Source organism: Egretta garzetta, unplaced genomic scaffold (assembly GCF_000687185.1).
Source record: "Egretta garzetta isolate BGI_Z169 unplaced genomic scaffold, ASM68718v1 scaffold174, whole genome shotgun sequence".
NCBI classification, from domain to species: Eukaryota; Metazoa; Chordata; class Aves; order Pelecaniformes; family Ardeidae; genus Egretta; species Egretta garzetta.
Genome location: NW_009259311.1, coordinates 7,154 through 26,562, shown reverse-complemented (window position 1 = coordinate 26,562; position 19,409 = coordinate 7,154). Strand labels below are relative to the sequence as shown.

At 38.1% G+C, this 19,409-nt stretch overlaps 1 protein-coding gene across 8 annotated transcripts in view; it reads right to left on the bottom strand.

The window, feature by feature from the left end:
• The window catches only part of KLHL2 (kelch like family member 2), a 63,878-nt gene extending 44,829 nt beyond the window's left edge, over window positions 1-19,049 (bottom strand). For 3 of the 8 annotated variants that reach the window (XM_009636350.2, XM_035891927.1, XM_035891925.1), the window contains exons 1-4: window positions 18,973-19,049; window positions 16,768-16,893; window positions 12,225-12,331; window positions 7,434-7,555 (exon numbers count right to left, since the gene is read on the bottom strand). In XM_009636350.2, coding sequence (XP_009634645.1) covers window positions 7,434-7,555; window positions 12,225-12,331; window positions 16,768-16,805 — 267 coding nt within the window. In that variant the 5' untranslated portion in view covers window positions 16,806-16,893; window positions 18,973-19,049. Of the gene's footprint in view, window positions 1-6,944; window positions 7,014-7,433; window positions 7,556-9,329; window positions 9,533-12,224; window positions 12,332-16,239; window positions 16,297-16,767; window positions 16,894-18,972 lie in introns of those variants that run through there. The other 5 variants (XM_035891926.1, XM_035891929.1, XM_035891928.1 and 2 more) reach the window with 5 other exon arrangements.
• Between the last annotated feature and the right edge of the window lie 360 nt (window positions 19,050-19,409).

Genomic DNA, 19,409 nt, shown 5'->3' with positions numbered 1-19,409 from the left:
TAATCATGACCAACAGGGCTGTAATTGCCTAGATCCAGCCTACCTAGCACTCCCTCTTTTCAAGATACACTTTCACTTAAGCTGTTTCACTTTCCCCAATGTCCTTAAAGAACAGGTGGCTAGAGAGGCACATGTGCAAATGCATCAAGATCAAACTTATTCCCTTCCTGCCCTTTTTAGGTTCCTAAATCAACTATAGCATCTTTTCCCAGACATCACTTTCACAGGCTCTCTGAAGGAGAACAGCCAATTTCCTGTGGAAGGAATTTCAGCGTTACTTTGTCTCAAATATATATATATATAAAAAATATATATATAAAATATATATAATGTTATATTTACAAAAGAACCTACTGTATGCTAAGATTCAGTGAAAGCTTCACAGCATTCAGTTCAGTTGAATAAATATTTCTTTTATCTCTCCCACCCACTTACACAGCAGCAGGCATACTTCCAGGACACAGAACGCATGTGTCTCTGCAAGTACTGAAATGAACTCTCTCCTCTTGTGATGCCCAGTCACATGTTTGTAAAGGACAGTCAGCCTTTGGCTCTAAAAGGCAAAGCCTACCCCATTTAAACCAGAACATTTCCTATGTTTCATAAAGAAAACTGACTATACCCCTTAGAACAGTTAGGGACATCTTTTGATCCAATAAGGGAAGAGAGATGCTCTTTACTATTCAAAGGTATACTTTGTTGGTAGGCTTTAGAAACTCTTGAAAAACATTCCAAGTTAGGTATCTGAAACAAAACTAGTTTCAAAAAGCATGCTTTATGCTCTTTACATGTCACAGTATTGCTAACTCATGAAGACTGTTAGTTTAGTCACCAGTTCATATACACAAAATATTTCTTTTGAGGATAATGCCTGACGAGCATCAAAATATTCCTAGGAGTATTTTGACTCCCAGCTCAGATGCAAAGACAGTATGGCTCTGAAGATTACTAGAATATAAGCTATAGTAATTTGATCATGTAAGTGCTCAAAGACTGTGGCAAATACTAAGTAAAGCAAGGAGTCTTAGAAACTGGCTTATACTAAGCAATTTTCTATTTTCTTTGAGCTAAGACCACACACAAACAGCTGCTGTTGTTCAGCTGATGTGCAGTAATAAGTTGTTAAACTGGTAATTCCGTCATGATCCCAAACTTCCTTTTTAATTAAACTCCTGTAAATTGGTGTACCTATCTCTTAGTGGAAAGGGCACTGAAGGAGAGAATCTGATCATGAGACACAGGCATGAGGAAAAAAGCAACTTCATTACCGAATCTAATATTATGGTAATAGAAGTTTCAGAAGAAACTGGTAGCCCCTAAATAGAGGTCATTTCCATGTCCCACCCACATAAAACTGCATGTGCTGTATCACAATCAGAGCACTTCTAAATATAATATAACAATTTATTCTGAATATTTTGATCTGAGCTTATCCTAGTGCTCAGCAGAAGAACAAATAAGGAATGCTATATACTGCATACTGCATTTTATTTTTGCCTTTAAATCGGTATCCAGTAAAGATTAGGCATAGCAAACATAGACCCTATGTTTACATGGACCTCACTATTACTGATGGCCCATATTTTTATTACATTTTCTTGGAATGAACATCCACTCATTGGTGGTTTGTTGGGGGGGGGCTGTCCTCCTCAACAGAAACAAGTCTGGATTATTCATTCTTCTGCATTTTATTCTGTATAATGGTCTCTTCAAAAAAATATTCTGCATATTTCTTTCAAGCATTTTTAAAATTGCTTGTACACATCTTTCTTCTCCTCCCTTGCCCTCCCACTGCCAAATCAGACATAAGTTTACAAGATTTTCAGTCAGCCATTCTTTCCTGTTCTTGCTGAGTTTGAAAAGATAATTGAAAAGGAAAATAATTGATATCTTTACATTTATGGTTGAAACCAGTTTAAACATATGGCTGTACTCTGAAAAGAGACTTGCAAATTGGCACCTCTTCATAACAGCTCCCTGGTGTGAAACTGAAGTCTTGCCCACTAAACTTATTGAAAGACACTCTACTACTATAAACCAGATTACAACTTCTGCTAGTTCTGGTTTTGGTCTATTAGAAGTATTACACTAATAAGCATAAATACTTCGAAAAACTAATCACTCAAATTAGCATTTACCAAAATTAAGAGGTAGCCACAAGTTCCTTCTCCCACTGCATGACAACCACTTTCATCCTTTCATTCTGTCTCTCTCTCTCTCTCTCTCTCTCTCTGTCTCCTGGCATAAAGAGAAAGTGACTGCTAGAATCAATGCTGTGTTACTGGAAAAGAGATCCCACCCAATGACATAAAGAAACAGGCCCTGTATCTTACTCACAGGATAATATTTTCACTCTAGTCTGCATTAACAAGGCCTCAACGGACTAATGGCTCCAATTTTGGCCATCGCATGTTAAAAATGTAGACATAGGTGAAACGGACAGAGTCTAGAAGAGTAAGAAGAATGGTAAAAGATTTAGAAATCATTGCCTCCAAAGAAAAGTCTGTGACATTCAGTCTAAAGAAAAAGATTGAATTATATGAAGAGAACAGTCATTCAATACATAAAGACTGTTACAGCAAAACGTGCAACAAGTTGCTTTACAAGACAGCAGAAGGAAGTACCACAAATCGGTCTGTTACAGACCAAAGATTTAAACCAGATACTTTTTAACTAGAAAATCTATTAAAGCAACCGGAACAAGTACGTAAGGATTGTTACAAAGTTTCTGCTCTTAGATTAATGCTGCTCTGCCAAGACTAGATACATTCATTCACTGTTTCACTTTACAGAGTTCAATAGCAATTATCTTCTATCAGTATTCCCTTTAACCTCTCATTCCGTCTTCCTTTGGGCTCCTTTGTCATACCCCCAGTCCTGCCTATCCAACTGTTTGTGGGTCATACCACAAACAAAATCCAGAAGCTGACCGTCTTGAAAAGCACACGTCTGTTTTCATAAGCCGTGGGATTTCTCTGGGTTTTCCTGTGGGCTACCTGTACATTTTCAAGCTAGAGGACTTCTCAGGATTCAACAACCCCGCAAAGTTGTTCGACCAGTAGACCTTACAGGTGATGAGGAACAGCACAAATGGTCAAAGCCCATGTTACCAAATATTGTACTGCAGAATGACTGCCTTCGTAGAAAGTTTGGACAACATGAGGATCATCTTTTTTGGGGATTTCTTAGGGAAATCAGCTGCTTTGTTGGACCTTATTTTGACAGCACCTCAAATCAAATGTGCAGTCAACTTTTGTGCCCATGCCACATGACACCATAGAAATAGAAGAGATGGCAACCTGTGTGAACAGTAAGAGTTACAAAGGAAAGATGCATACATATTGTGTGTTCATGTGTATCATAACATGCTTATTACTATGCAAACATTTTACTTGAATAATTTCAGAAAACAAACACAAAAAATCATACATATTAAAATGGATCTTGTTCAGGATTTTGGAATCTGTGTTGGTTGTACCTAACAAAATTCTTTAAAGGGTAAAATATGCCAGGCTAGAGCTTTGTAAAAATACCATTATTTCTGATTTTTTCTTCTGCTATCTCTTGTGCACACTTCTTAACTCAAAAGCAAGATAGCATGTCTATCAGTAGGTCCAAAGTGAAGCTACATGTAATATTTTTCCCAGGCAGCAGGGAATTGTCCACTCCCAACACAGGTGTATGTTCCCACACTTCAATATACTAACTTAAAATATTCTGAGCAGATCAGCCAGCAGGGCCATGTTATAAAGCAGATTCCCTGAAGTGATCCAAGTTAAGAATAACTCAAAAACAAAAAATACCAGGGGGAGGGAGAAGGGGAAGGAGAAAAGGAGTGCATTGTGGTGTTGTTTTCTTTTAAGTAATTTCAGTGATCTGGTTTATAATGCGGTCCAGCAAACAGTTGTATCAGCACAGCTACAGGAATGGAGAACCGTAGCGCGGAAACAGAAAGGAGCACAACCAACTTTATCCCATGTTTACCCCAATCACATCCCACTCACCCTGTATCAGGCTGACCTCTAAAGCCCATAACAAATCCACAACCCATGAATAACTGCAGGAATTTCTTCTCTGACATGTTTGTGTTCGGCAGAGGCCCTAGGTATAAGGCTGATTAAATATGTGCTGAAATGCATAGGCATAGTGTGGGAGAGTTCCTCACACACGAGCTTCTTATAGTAACTAACTCTCCCACATCGCACACTGCATGTAGTTAATACCTATAATGAAATTGAAAAACTCTGATATGCAAGAAAGTTGATTTGCCTTCTGAAAACATTAACTTTGATGTTCCCTTCTTAAAACATGAAAAATGTGATACTGCATTAAGTCTGACATTTAATTTCATTTCAAAAAAAAAAAAAGGAAAAAAGAAAGGAAGATAAGAGAGTTGAGAACGTAAGAAAATGTGACATAATATGTAAATATGACAGAAACACTGGTAAAGCATTATGCTAAGTGAGTGCCATTAGAGATGAATGATAAAATAACTCCTAAATGAAGGACAAATACTAGAAGAAAATCAAGAACATACATTCATCATGTTCATATACCAGCTGCCTTACTGTTGGGGGCTGGGGGGAACCTAGTGAACCAAGAACTGAAGAAAAGAACAAATGTTCTTTTGTATTTAACTAATGCAGTGTTAACAACCAGAGCTAAGGGCCTCCTGTGCCGATAGTTTATGGAACAAATGAATATCTTTTTCTCCTCAATCACTGATTACACCTGACTTTTCTACAACTCCCCCCTCCTTGCCCCAAAACATACAAGTGAGAACATGACAGTGGGGAGCAGAAACAAACGGCTCTTACCCAGAAGTTGCAAAGGCATGGTAAGGAAGCAATCCCTTGTCCACCTCTAGATCAAGTACGATACTAATGAAAGAAGCTCTTGGTTACCCTGCCTCTTGAGAAAGACCAGTGAGCTTGGCTATACCATTCATTTATAATTAGTGTTCATAAATATACAGTTTAGCTATTTTAATACCAAAGAGTACTTAGCAATTCTGCATTACTTAAACATGAAGCATTCACACCCTTTTCAAACCAATATCATATCACATATTAGAAATTAATTCACTAGCAATTCTTACTATATATAACCTGAAGAGACAGAATAATGCATCTGAAATCCCATGAAGGGCATCAGAATAAGAATCATAATGAGCTGCCTACAAGCTGAAGCTCCAGTTTAGCATATTAGTCCACATATTAAAGTTAGAGAGACAATATTACACAGCATCTTAGGTTTTCATGGTTCTGTATTCCTACAAGATAAACTCTTATCCATTACCAAAATTTCACAATACCTTCCAGCAATACTTATTCCTGTTATATAGACAAGAAGTTGAGAGCTACAATTAATCTCAAGGGCATGGAATATGTTTATAGAAAACACAGTTTTAACTAAAGCCTGACAGTCTGAGCTAGGTTTCTAAGTTTCCTGAAATTCACAGTAACAATTTGCGCATGTTGGTTTTCAAACTTAAGGAAAAAGACTCACAGTGTATTCTTTTTTATCCATAGTGTTCTGCCGTAATGCAAATAAACAGTACATACCTAGTACTAGTAACACAAAAAGGATGGGAGTGACAAAGAATAGCTTTACATTCATCACCTGTCATACTACAAGTATACTCAGTATCAACTCTAAAGTGCAACTATATTGCAATGAATCCAAATCCACTTAAAAGCTTGACTATCTTCTCAGTACTCAAGTAACCACAAACTTGTAACACCACTCACCAGGCCATACTATTTATATTACCATACCCAACATCATCAGATATATCTTCAGACAGATAATCTGGAGCTGTGAAAATTAAAGCCCTATCAAACTCGAGAGCTTTAAATCTGGAGGTTTCTGGCTTTTAATGAGTCCTGTATGAGGAAGAAACATAACACTGACTTTTCCTCCCCACAAATATAGAACAGTCAGTATTGCCAACAATGGGCTAAAATGCATCCTCCTATGCAGCACCTACAGCCAAAACACAGTAGGCTGCCTGTTAAGACCAGTCTAGTATTATGCATCACCAGTATAAGATTGAGGTCATTAAGGTGTGTCAGCAAGACAGAATATTCTGCCCTAAGGATGAAAAGCCAGAATGATCAAGCAGGAAGAGGTCTATCAGGCAACCTCCAACACCTCTGGATTTTGCCCAAGGTCTTCCACAGTGGTACAGAGATTCATGCAACCACCAGACTGGCAAGATACAACACAATTTCAGACAATTTTCTCACTATGTATACCTATCATCAGACCAGAAGTAAACAATTCCTTAAGAAGCAGGTGACAAGAAATTAATCTTGCAGAATTAAAAGACATATGGTATGACCTTATGGTTCAGTAATAGGGTATTCTGTTTCAAGTTGGTAATATTTCTCATTTCCAGGCCTTCAATCAAGCATAGCTAAAACTAACAGTGATCCCGTCAGATTCAGCAGCCAATAAAAAGCTATTAATTTCAGCCTAATACCCAATAAAAGCAATTAATTTCAGAATAAACAACTGCAACACAAGTTTTCAATGCCAAATACAGCAACGTGGTTTTGTCCCCTGTAAAATCAGCAAAATAACCGCTAGTAATCTGGCATTGGGCAAGAGCAGAAAGAAGGGTACAGGAGCAAGAAGAAAAACAAGAGAATTAAATCTATCACCTGTTATGCAACCAGTTTTAAGCTTACCAAAAATCTATGCCAAATCTCAAAAAAAAGTGGAAGGAAAATCTACCCTGTCCATCTTCAGGATCTGTGGTTAGAAAACATTAAGGGCAGGAAGCTATGTTTTCTAAGCTTGTGTTTGTTTTATTCTAATTGAGGTTTCAGCTTAAGGTACAGCTGATTAGAAAAACTGATTAGCTCTTTTTGTGTGGGATGGGCAAAACCTTCATGCTAGATATTGGTTGATTTAAAGAAAAAAAAAAAAACCTCCAGTACCTAAAAATTTCTGCACAGCTGGCCACTGGCAATGTACCGAGACTGAGCAGGACTAATCTATTCTGCGGGCTAGCAGGAAAAAAAAATATATATATTAAACCAAACAGAACAGCTTAATTGGAGAACATGGTTTCACATTTAGGAGCAAATCTACTTTGTTCATGTAAATTCCAATGAAGTGTCAGAGAGGGGGCGTTACAGAGATGGCTGACAGCTTTCATTTTAGGCAGAGTAGACCATCTATTTTATTGTATTACATAAGGTGTGGTTACAAAGCCCATTGAAATCAATTGACTCTTCATTTACTTCAGTGGTCTTTGACTTTGACCCACAATTTAAACAGCGTGACTACTTGTTTTGTAAGCACAATGTCTGAAAAAATTCCCGTTTGCAGATAAGATTCCCCATGTCGGAGTTGAACCACACTGACAAAATAAATGACTCCACACATTACGTCTCTTTTGTTGCAGAAAATATTCTCACTCTTACCTGCACGTTTTCTTCTGTAACTTGAATTTCAGCAGTGTAAATATAATCAATAAGCATCCTTAGAGTCCAGCCATCGACTTCCTTTATTCGAACTCTCTTCGCTCGGCTTTCACTCATCTCACCTACAGATACAGTTTATTAGTCAAATAAATTAGATAGAAATACAGCACATATGTAAAAGTTTAATAGTAATTGCTCCTGTCAGCAGCAGAACTTTTTGTGTTTGATCAGCTGTGATAGTAAAACAACTTCAATAATAATAATGTGATTTTTTTCTTCCCTCCCTCCAATGAGAAAGACAGACTTTGTTGCTACCATCATGCAAATGCTACCTGGGTTAACACTTTTACTGCAGGTGATCTATTTTTTCCAGTCTACAATATACAATAAAGGAAAATACTGTTATCAGACCTAAGTAAGACTCTTCAAATGCATATACAAACATCTTGCTGGCAAAGCAAGCTATTAAAATACTCCAGTTTTATTAACTTCTTAATCGAAGGAGCATACCAAATGCAGTGTGGAGTCATTTTGTTTAATAAAGAAAAAATATATCCCCACAGAAGAATGAATATAAATTATTTCTTTGCTTGCCTACTTATTACCCCCTTAGCAATTTCACCTCTGTTATAGATCTGATTTAACAGTTAAAAGCCAAGCTAAGATAAGATGGTAAGCAAGGGAAAACTTGTTGGATCTCATTTTATGGAGGCTGACATATTGGCCATATGCCACAACTGATGTTCATAGAAAGGCCTGCAAAATAGCTTCCATCTTCTAAAATATGATGTTTCTCAAAATGCAACATTGTGTTTATATCTGAAATAATTGCCCAAAGATACATTTGCAGTAATGATTATAACCTTCTCTATGACTACCAACCACACATCTGGTCATCTCGGACCTTTAGCTCTTTTGCGTTGACTTCCACTGGGAAGCTAAACATGAACTACACTACTTATGTTGGTATATATCTCAATTTTGACTTTGGAAGAGTATATCCCAGTCTCCGGATACATCTGTTTCTTATTCTTTTATAGTGGATGTATTCTTATTTCTTTCCCCTAGGCATCTAGAGATAATGGTATTGATGAGGTAACAAATGTAATGTACACAACAACAGAAGCAGACAGGATGGGGAAGTGAATCGGAAGATGCTTATCATTGCTGATATTTCCTTATGAAGTACATATGCATTTTTATTGTTTGTTATCCTGTGGTCTCCAGGACTGGTGCCAAACAATGCATTTTACTCCGTGCATTGGGCAAAGGGATCATCACTGAGATATTTATTGTTATTCAGGCCTTTTTTTTTTTTTTTGAGCTGAAGGGTGAGGAATGGCATTTTAAATCAACCCTTTACGTGGTAGGAAGTGCAGAAGACCATCTACAGCAACGTGCTACTACTTAATGGCAGTACAGGTTGCTAGCACTCCAGAAAGTAATGATGATGAGTTGCTAGCATTCCAGAAAGTAATGATGACGAACTACATGAAAACCAGCAAAATCCAGCCCCTACAGAACTTTCTTTTTTCACTTGTTCTTCTGACACATATCCCTACACCTTTGAAGGATGATTGCAGTGTGTTCTCTGCAGAGCCCTGTATCCCAAGTTTCCACTGCTAGTTTGACACAGATGAAACCTATTGGTCTTCAGAGCATGCATGCTGCAAGTTATTTATTATGCAAGCTGCTGTGGAGGTCATCCTTTGGGAAAACTATGTGTGGGGGAGAGTATTTGATATTCTGCAAGCACATTAGGTTTGTTTTCAGTTTTTGTGTCAAGGCTTCTAGAGCCATGGATAGACACCTTCTCTGTTTAACAGCAGAGCCCAGAATATTAAAAAAAAAAAAAAACCACAACAAAAAAACAAAAAACCAAAGATTTGCTTCTACCTTTCATGTTAAATGGAAATGCAGTCTTACTACAATTCTAGATCAGCCCACTGGTGATCCAGACTTGTTTCACAGTTCATATGCAGGAAACCATAGATTCATTCGCTAGGCAGTCTCATTCTAGAATTCAACCTGCTGAAGAACTCGGTTCATGACTGGGGAGTTGCACCACATCTCCACAGAGTTGTCAGTGACAGGAAAGCCTATCGTGAACAGAAAGGAAAGCCTGTCATGAACAGAAAGGAAAGCACTGAGCTGATCCAACCTCCCAAACAGGAACAGCAGAGGACTAGTTGAGTTGATGTTACTAAAAGGCTATCTAAAAAGCTTGTATGGCTCTTCAGACTAATTTACTGAAGGCTTTTTTCTTTTTTCTTCTTTTTTTTTTCTTTTTTTTTTTTTAAACAGAATTTTACAAATAGAGAATGGAAGCAAAGAGAGCAGGTAATTCCCTAAGAATAACTGTCTTGGCAGAAGAGAAAATTAAACCTTGTCCTAACTCAGGCGCTAGGGCCACTGAAACATCCCTTCACTGATGTTTTATAATCCTTTCCTCTAATCATTTAAGTGTATTTAATTCAGATCACAATACATATTTCTGAAGAATTTCACTGTATACAGAAGGAAGAACTATCCCTGGTAACACAGTCCCAGATGTTTAATCTTTCTTTTTCCTTCTACTTGTAATCATTACTAGCTTTAAAACGCAGTAACTTTTTCTTTGTATTTAACAGGGCTACTTCAAACATTGCAACCAGTGGCAACAGAAAAACAACCCAGGCAGAGGGTTTGATCTCAATTAATGCCATACCCCATCCAACATAGCAGTCAGTACCTAATGACTCAGAGGAAGGTGGAAGTAACCTGCAAACATGTGTCCAAACATAAGTTTCTAATTTCTAGTCAAGACGTAACTCTGAAGCATAAAAATGAAAATTTTTACTGTCTTTTCAGCCACTGTATTATTCTGGATGGAGGAAGATACTTTTCTACTTGGTTGTGGCTGGTTAAGGGACCAAATTTGCTTTTTTGAACTTGCAGATTACTGGGTGAGAATACAAATCCACCTGAGAAGTGTGCATTGCAGGGTTCATGGAAATAACAATTATGAGGAACTTCAGGATTTTTTTCTTTGGGCAATGATTGAAATGCACCAACACCACAGCTGGGCACTGCTGAAAGCAGCCTATGATAGTAATATAAAATCTGTTGATAAATCTTGAAGCCACAGCTGAATTCTATTTAAACTCCCACTAATTTGGGTCACCAACTACACAAACATTGCCACAGACATACAGGTTAAATGCTTCCCACCCATTACTCAGGTGAGCATTCTCACCTCCCACACCACTGGGGGTCAAAGATGACCTACAATTAAAAACATAAAACAAGCAAAAAAATTTAAAAGGGACTGAAGCTAGGAAAGGAGCAAGACTTCAGCAATTCCATCTGGAGAGCGGCCACAGCCACAACTGCACCAGCACTCCTAATGAGTCAGAAACTTCTCCACAGAAAGGGCAGTCAGGGCAAGCAGAAATGTCATGTCTGCCACAGAAAGCATAATATAAAACTTAATATTCTGAGTAAAGAATATTTGCAATGTGACAGTCAACAACAGTTAATCTTCAATACAGAACTAATGTAAGAGGCTTGTGTTTCTCTGTCACCAAGGTGATGAAAAGGAACTGTAGAAGCAGTTGTTTTCACTCTAACTTTAAAGAAAGCAGTAAAAATTAAGAGATAATGTATCAGTCACCTGGAATGTTTGTCTCAACCACAAATGAAATCCTGAAGAACTGCTAGAGGAATAGATATTTAATTTTACACACAGCTTTAAAGCACTGTTGCTGCTAGCAGAGACTCCACTTCTAGCTTTGGTTGTGTCAAAATATTTGCACGTAAAATCAAGAATAATCAGCTGCTTCCCCAGGACACAAGAGTATTTCAACTTCCATCAGTCTTCCTGTTGCATACAACTGAAGTTACTTAAAATCCAATTTGCTTGTATACTGGCAGGTCAAGAGTGACATTTCTGCCTCCACCTGAGCTGGTGGTCAGAAGTGATACACTGCAGAGAATTCTTTTCATTTCGGACAGTCAACATTAACTACTGAACTGGCACAAGATTTGAGAAGGAACAGACAAAACTTCAGATGTTAATTTTAGTATGCATTTAGTAGCATTTGCACTTTGACACCAAATTCGACATGATTTTTTATGCAATTTATAACCATTACAGAATGAAGCCCACAGCATGGGAATTCAGCTGGAGGCTCCTACGAACCTGAATCTATCTTAGCCTCACAAGCCCTCAGCGTTCCTGCTGTAGCAGCAGAGCAGTAACTCTGCCAGCATGGAGCAAGCAGAGGCAGAATCAAGCCTGCACAGAAAAGTTGCGGCAATGATGCAGAGTACATCTGTCACAGAGAATTACTCTAAAAATACCGAAACATGCACTCCAGCTATAGGCTGCCAAAGCCACAAAAAGCTTTTGTATCTACTCACAGCCTAGAGTACTCAGGGTCTGAAGAACACAGCAGCAGTTGTTAAAGGGCATAATTTACTCAAAAATTCACATGGAAGTTATTTTAACCTTCTTTTGGACGAGTGACATTACTAGAGCCTTAGAGGGCATAACAACTCTACTATTCCTGACTTACTTGACACAAAAATTTGTTTAAAGGACGGAGGCTTTCTAAAGCATTCATCATGCTAACAAAGAATAAGTTGCCAGCATGTCCTTAGCCTGTAAGGAAAAAACTCTAATTAAACTCAAATGTTCCTATTGGCTTATCTAAAAATTACATGAGATCCTAAAAAGCAAAAGTCATTTAATTTTGTGCTTCATACAGTTGGATTGGATTAGAACATAGTAAGCATTGAAACATTTGGTACCTGTAAACATGGCATGGAAGTAGGGGCTGCAGGCGGCTAGCACAACTCTATGCGCTGCAATTTCCATGTCTTCAGCTACTATCGTCACATCACACAGCAAGTTCTGACTATTTAGAAATACCAGAGAAGGCAATTTCACATAAGTGAACTACAACAGAAAAGCATATAATATCACACACAATTTCTTTTCCCATGCCCTCAAGAGGCAGGCAGGCAATGTTGATGAAGCATTGTTTTTAAATGTGTTGCACAACCACATGGCTATTACTCAGTCCGATTACAGATGGTGCTTGGGTACACAGAACTTTCTAAAAATCAAACAACTGAACTGTGATTTCTTGCCCAGAAGTTTTCTGCATTGAATAACCCAAATTTATATCAGCCCAATTTATAAACCTTCTCACTGGAAGTCTGGGCCTCTTTGAATAACTATGATAGAAAAAAGAATTTGATATACACAAACACTAAAAAAATCGAAGTAAGAAATAAGATTTTACAAGTAACAAAGAATCCAAACTTCAATTGCGACACCTGTGTCACATAGCACTGGAAGCTCATGCCTACTTAATTGTTCAAAATCACTACTCTATCATCTCTATATTTACCATTTTCCAAGCATTTTTCATAGATAGCCCATGCACACAATAGCAATTATTTTTTCCACTCTGACCAGTTTAGAATTTATTACGGTTAACTTCATACCTTGCCTGACTTATCTTCATTACATCCTTTTGCATTCTTGTCCTTTGAGCCTGTAATACATATTTCCTCCCTCTTCTGTTGTAATGAAGTAACATCTCATTTATAATCATTCCTAATACAGGTGTTTCCAATGCAGTTCACAGCTATTGGATATACCTCTTCCAGTTAAACCCACAACACCACACACTCTTTATAATTCAATTTTCTAGGGAGAAAGGGGAATAGCGGGGGGGACAGGACACCCACACCACAACACCAAAAGGCTGCAACTTCCCAGCATCTAAATAGCCATTGTCACAGCTGCCTTTTACTTCCTTCTCATGCTAGCACTGTCCCTGTAGAAGTAGCATACAATCCTCAAAACTCAGAGCCAGGGCAACGAAGGGAAGAGGGGAAAGTATGATTCAACAGAACATTCCTTAGGGATAGAGCTAGAGCTGCACAGCAATCCAGTGATCTCTATTCTCAGTACTTTTGAAAAGATAAATTTTTACCTTTCCTGAATATATATTGCAGTTAGGCTGCGGACTTTCTGACAGTTTGCAACTACCACACAAGCTGTAGCAGAGATTGGGGTGAGCAGTTGCATTTTGTTCTGACGGGGCTAGAGCTCGCAGACAAACTGCTCAGATATTCACCTCAGTCCAAAGAAAACTCCGTGATCACTCAGCCTCTGCAATCATCCAATTTCTTTGAGCACAGTCTCAAGTAAGGCAGCTGCATGGAGGTGTCACACCAAAAATTCTGGTGGCCACAACTAACCTTTAGGGCCATATTGCAATCCTGGCATAAGAATATTTTCCCCCTTTGAGCTCTTAATACCTACAGCAACTATCTAAATCTTGTAAATTTAGCCTGCAACATGGCTATTATCAAAAAGGATGTATAATATAAGGTAATGACCACACCCAGATGAAAGAGACAATTCAGAGAAGCTTGAAAACAACCATTACATTTATTAGACAAAAATTGAAACAAAAAGCTGCACAGAAGAGGTCATCAGATACCCAGCTTTTTCAGACACCTGCACTTATCCTGACAACAGGAACAAAGGGGTTTATACTTAGAGCCGCAAAGAAATACCAAAGATAACAATGAAGCAACAGAATTACATCAACGCAAAACTCCAGCTAATTAATTACATTGTACATATATAGGCATAGTAACTTAGAGGTAGTCCGGATACACCTCTAGTCTGGAACTACATTAGGTGAATGAATATGCTCTGCGTTACTACAAAGCTGACAAGCTAAATAAACTACTAAATAAAGAAACGAGCTTATAAACTTAATCATGTACTATGCTGCAAGCATCTTGTTGATTCCACAGCAACTCAGCACCTTCATTTCATGAGGACACACCAATTTATTTTAGAAAAGCTTGCGTTCTGAAGCCTTATTGTACTAATTTGCTTGTATAGAGCGTCTGAATGAAGAGAGCCATGGGGAATACACCATCTTGGTAAAGGAAATGAGAAAGCAAGAAATGGGGGAACAAAAAAAGTATAGATTTAAGAACAATAACTGTTTATCAGCTTGCAGGTTATTCTTCATTGGTTTATATAGAAAGGTCATTACCCACATCTTCAAAAGATTTTGCAATCTTATTTGTAAGAATGAGGATTATAGGTACGGTCAAATTCCATTGTGATAAAAGCAAATTATAATCAAGAGGAAAGATTGGCATCAGAGGGTAATTTCTTCATATGTCAAGAACGAATTAGTTATCCTAATGATCTCTCTGACTCAGTGTTGAGGTGATGGTGAGTAATGAAATGACAAAAACTACCAGGGAAAAAAATTACTCGAATTTGTTAAAAATTTGAAGGCACAGAAAAAACCTCTTATGAGCTAGTAGAACCAGGCAACTTAGGTGCAACCAGAAATGTAATATAAACTCACAGACTTAAGCATTCCAAAATCAACATATTTTAGATGCTTAGGCAGATGATTTCTTCACTAGGTACTCCCTTTCTGGAGAGTATACCTTTGGCAAATACCTGCTTGTGCTACACTAATGAAAAGAACTGAGACAGAAACCACTTTAAAAATACAGTCAATAAAAACAAAAATATAATTTACTTGAATAATATTAGGTCTTCATTTAAAGTAATGAATTCTGAAGCATTTATAAAATATTTCAGTTTATCATGTCAAACATAAATGCAAATATTAATGTTTATAATCTTATCTAATTAGCACTTACCATTTTAAAAGCTATACTGAGCTTAAACAGTAAACACTGCTGCATCAACTACCTTACTGAATAAGAACTACAGTTAAGGTTTGCATGGTACTGCTCCTGTTCCAACCTTAACTATTTATACATGCAAGACAAAATTGCTCAAATTGCTTCTACAGCAATTCGTATTTAAGTAACCATGGAAACTAAAGTGTATTCTGAAAATAATCCATGGCCTTCAACAATGCACTCTGCTGGAAGACCACGTATCTTTTACTTGCAACACAACAAAATACAGGTAAGGTTTCTGACTTCTGAAACTGTTGAGAGATTCATTCCGGGAAACTGTTTCTTCATCTAAACTCTTGCTCATCCTTAGGAAGCCATGGCTACTGGCTCTAGCCAGGCTCTATTATACTCTTTGAGACACTGAATCCGCTTACTGGGATCCCTGAAAAAGCCAGTGGCGCAAGTAAGGTGAAGCACCAAGTACCAGTCCTTCCAGCATAAGGTAACTGGGCTGTTAACATACTAGAAAAAGAGTCTTTGCTTTTATCCCATTATCCTCAGACTATGGAAGACTTTGAGCTGGATTTAAGTCATTTATAGTCCGTGTATGATTTTCTCCAGTCTTCCTGCACAGCACAAATTGTCACAGCCAGATAAATACATTGATCTGACCACAGTATCTACCACAGCATTAAAGATTTACCCATCTGGAACAGTGAAGATCAAAGGCAGAGGCATACTTTAATAGGGTATCAGTTGCTGTCTTTTTTTTCAGGTGAAGCCTCTCCAGTTTTTAATTTTATATGGGAAATAACAAAGGATTTTCACACCCTCTGGTATTGTCTATGCTCAAGAAGTGTTTTATTTATTTAATTTCTCCATGGTTTCTGTTAGTTATAAAGCTGAATTACTGTCAGTGATAGTTGTGAGTCCTAATTACCAGAGCTCAGTTGTGAGCTCTAATTACCAGCTGTCACAGTTTTCAACACCATCTCACCTACACATATGTAGAAAATAAATCAATATGGGTGCTAAGAACAGCATCAGCACCAGTCTCCCAGTTCTGCTGAAACTGATGGTAGCATCACTCAAGGTCTTACAAAACTTTATTGAGAAAACTTACTTTCAGTGTTTGATTTGTGAGTTCATCAATTTCTCCCAGGGGGCAAGCAAAAGATAACTGAGAAAAGGAAGTACACTGTCAGCTGGTTTACATTTGTTAGACTGCAACCCATGTCTCCAGACTAGAAAATTTTAACATTTTTCCAGTTTGCAGCCTACCACAAAAATCAACAACAGGCAGATGAAGAGCCTGAGGCTCAACTAAAGAGTCACTTTTCATCTACTCAGGATTAACTACATACCAGACAGGATCAGTAGCTGTAACTCCTTAAATACAACCTCTAAGTATTTTTCAAGTCTCGTAAACCTATTTTTGATTAACTTACGAGAGACAAAACATACTGCACACATTACAGCTAACATCACATGACTATCATTCACCTATCACTTCATTGTATATTTAATCCTTCTCATCAGCTATACTTCTAAAATTGCATGTTCTTAATAAGTAAACTATTAACTTAATAAATGCAAATGAAAATAAAAATGTATTATGGACTCCAGGCAGATGTATACAGTGAAGTAATACCTTCTTAATTCATTCATAACTTTAAAAGCTTTCTTCATGTGCCATGGATTTACTGTAACAGGACAGTGAATTTCGGTGTTATCATCTTTGAGATCCAAAGGCTTCTGATGGCAAAGTTTGGTACATCTGGAAAGAAAGAGAAAAAAAGAAGAGAGTTAATACTTCTGTCTAATCTCCAGGTCTGCCACTCTTATTTTCTCCATCTTCATCTGGGGGAAGAGGAGAAGACTTGCACTTCAACTTATTCTTTACTCCAAGCCATTTTGGTTTCCCTATTACCAACAATATGGAGGAGTAGGTAGAATTCCTAAGGAAGGGATACACTGGCGACCAACATTAGTGAGGCTGACAGAGGCACTCAGGACTAACAATCTCCACTAAGGAGAACATGAAGATGGTGCCCTAGAATATTCCCAATAAGTCCTGAAGTGAGGGGAGAAGCAAGAGGTTCAGGACCTTTTAGCCTGGTACCCATACAGATCAATGGCAGAACGCAGCATCCATCACGCTGGGCTCTCAATACCTTCACCGCCTGCAAGATAAGAGTTGCTCTCTGCCCTTTCACCAGGGCCTCTCTTACTGGTTCACGCAGCTCCTGGTCCATTTCTGACAGGAATACCACACAACTGGTATTGGACTGCTGTAATTGTCCGGGCTTTCCCTAGCAGCATCATGAGACATAGGTGAGTCTGAGAAAAAATGGGTAGTTCTGCAGACCCACTCAATGTTTTGAAAAGCAAAAGTGACTTAAAAAAAGTTATTAATTTTTCTTACTCTCAAAAACCCACCAAAATAGCAAGACAAAAACTAAGCCGTGTGAAAAAATCATTAGCTCTACCTATAATTATCTCTTTCTATAAGAAACACCCAAATTCCACAGACTGACTTCTGTAGAAGAATGACTATGTACACCCCTCAGTCACTAGGACTGTCCAAACAGTTTTTCATGCCAAGCCACGCCAATGAGTTTTGTGTTTACAATCACAATGTTATTCTTACAAGGCAAACTACATTTTTCTGGTACTCAGAAAATGCTTAGCATATTTTCACCTACGCTATTGTAACAGCATTCCTGAACCTCTGGGCTGGCAATAAGCTCAGTCACTGAAGTCACTTGGTGTGGCAACTGGCTCTGATACATCAGAGATCTGATTTCAAATGAAAACTCAATCTTATTTGCTTCAGGTAACACTAGTCAAACTGAACATATGCATTGACTCCCATAATCCCAGCCTCTCTTCTACTATACCCAAAACTTTTTACTTGGGCATGTCTAAAGAAACTTAAAAGAAATTCAATGATAATTTAAGATTTTAACCTAGAACTCTATATTCTGTGCACTACAACAACATGCAAAGCAAAGTAGTTGGCTCTACTTTTCATTATTCCAAAACTAGCTACAAGATTTTGGATCAAAACAGCACAAAACTGCATCAAACAACAAAGGAATAGAAAGTCTCTGTAAAACACTGGCTAACAAAGTAATATCTACAGAACTCAAACTACTACCAGCTGAATGCATTGTACCATGAGACTGCTATAAATTAGAGGTTTCATGCTTAATTTTGAAAATGATACAACTTATTACTGAAAGCAGTCAAGTAACAGCAATTTTGCAACAATCAGAAGAAAAAATTCAAGTCATTATAGAACACATACACATGCTGCTGTATGGAGGAAAAAAAAAAAGACATCCTATCTAGCAAACTCCTTTAGATTGAATATTACTCTTCTAAATTATGTGACATATGTATTGATCAGCATTCAAAAAGAATTATAAAATCAGTGACTTCAGGAAACATTCAAAACACCAAAGCCTAACTGTGAGGAAGAGACACAGCTTTTAGTTACACCACTGACTTATCAAGTCCACGATAAGAACACTTCTTCTATGGCACTTTTTTACATCCCAAGGCCACACATCAGCTACTGATGCATACATATCTGCATATGTATGCACATGTATACACATCACGTACAGATATGCAAGGGAAAAAGAAGTGGTCAGAGTTGCCTGTACAGAGCTGCCAAGCGACCTAGATAGATGGAAGAGTTCCAATGAAGCGTGAATTCATTTGCTGAAGTTTCATTAGTTTGTCACAAAGGATGACTTTGTTTCAAGGTTGAAGCCTACAAAACCATCAGTCATCTGCCTTCTGTTCTGAGAACTGCTAGTCTGCCTAAAGTTACTGGAGTGCCTCTTACCATTCCACTAGTTGGTTCAAAGCTGTCTGCAACTGGTTCCCTTTGGTTTGTTCTCAAGAGCCTCAAGCACAGTGTACCTGAAAACACAAACCCCCAAAGGCATGGGATGAAGCTACACTGAACTGGAGCGTAGGAAATACCGGAGGAACCCAACCGAAGTGCAGCTGGAAATGCGTGGCTTGCCTCACGCACTGCTACTAAAAAAGAGGCTTAACTAAATAACCAGAAAACCAAGAGTGTGATGAGCATGACTGCTGAGTCAAACAAGGAGTAATTTGGGACCACATATGGAGGAAGCAGAAGGAGTGAGGGGGAGGAGAGGAAAAAAGGGAGAGGAAAAAAAAAACTAACCCCCCCCCAAAAGCCTGTCCCCGCAAGCAGGGGAAGGCGGCAGCCCGGCCCGCCCGCGGGGACCCCGGCGCCCGCTCCCCCACGGC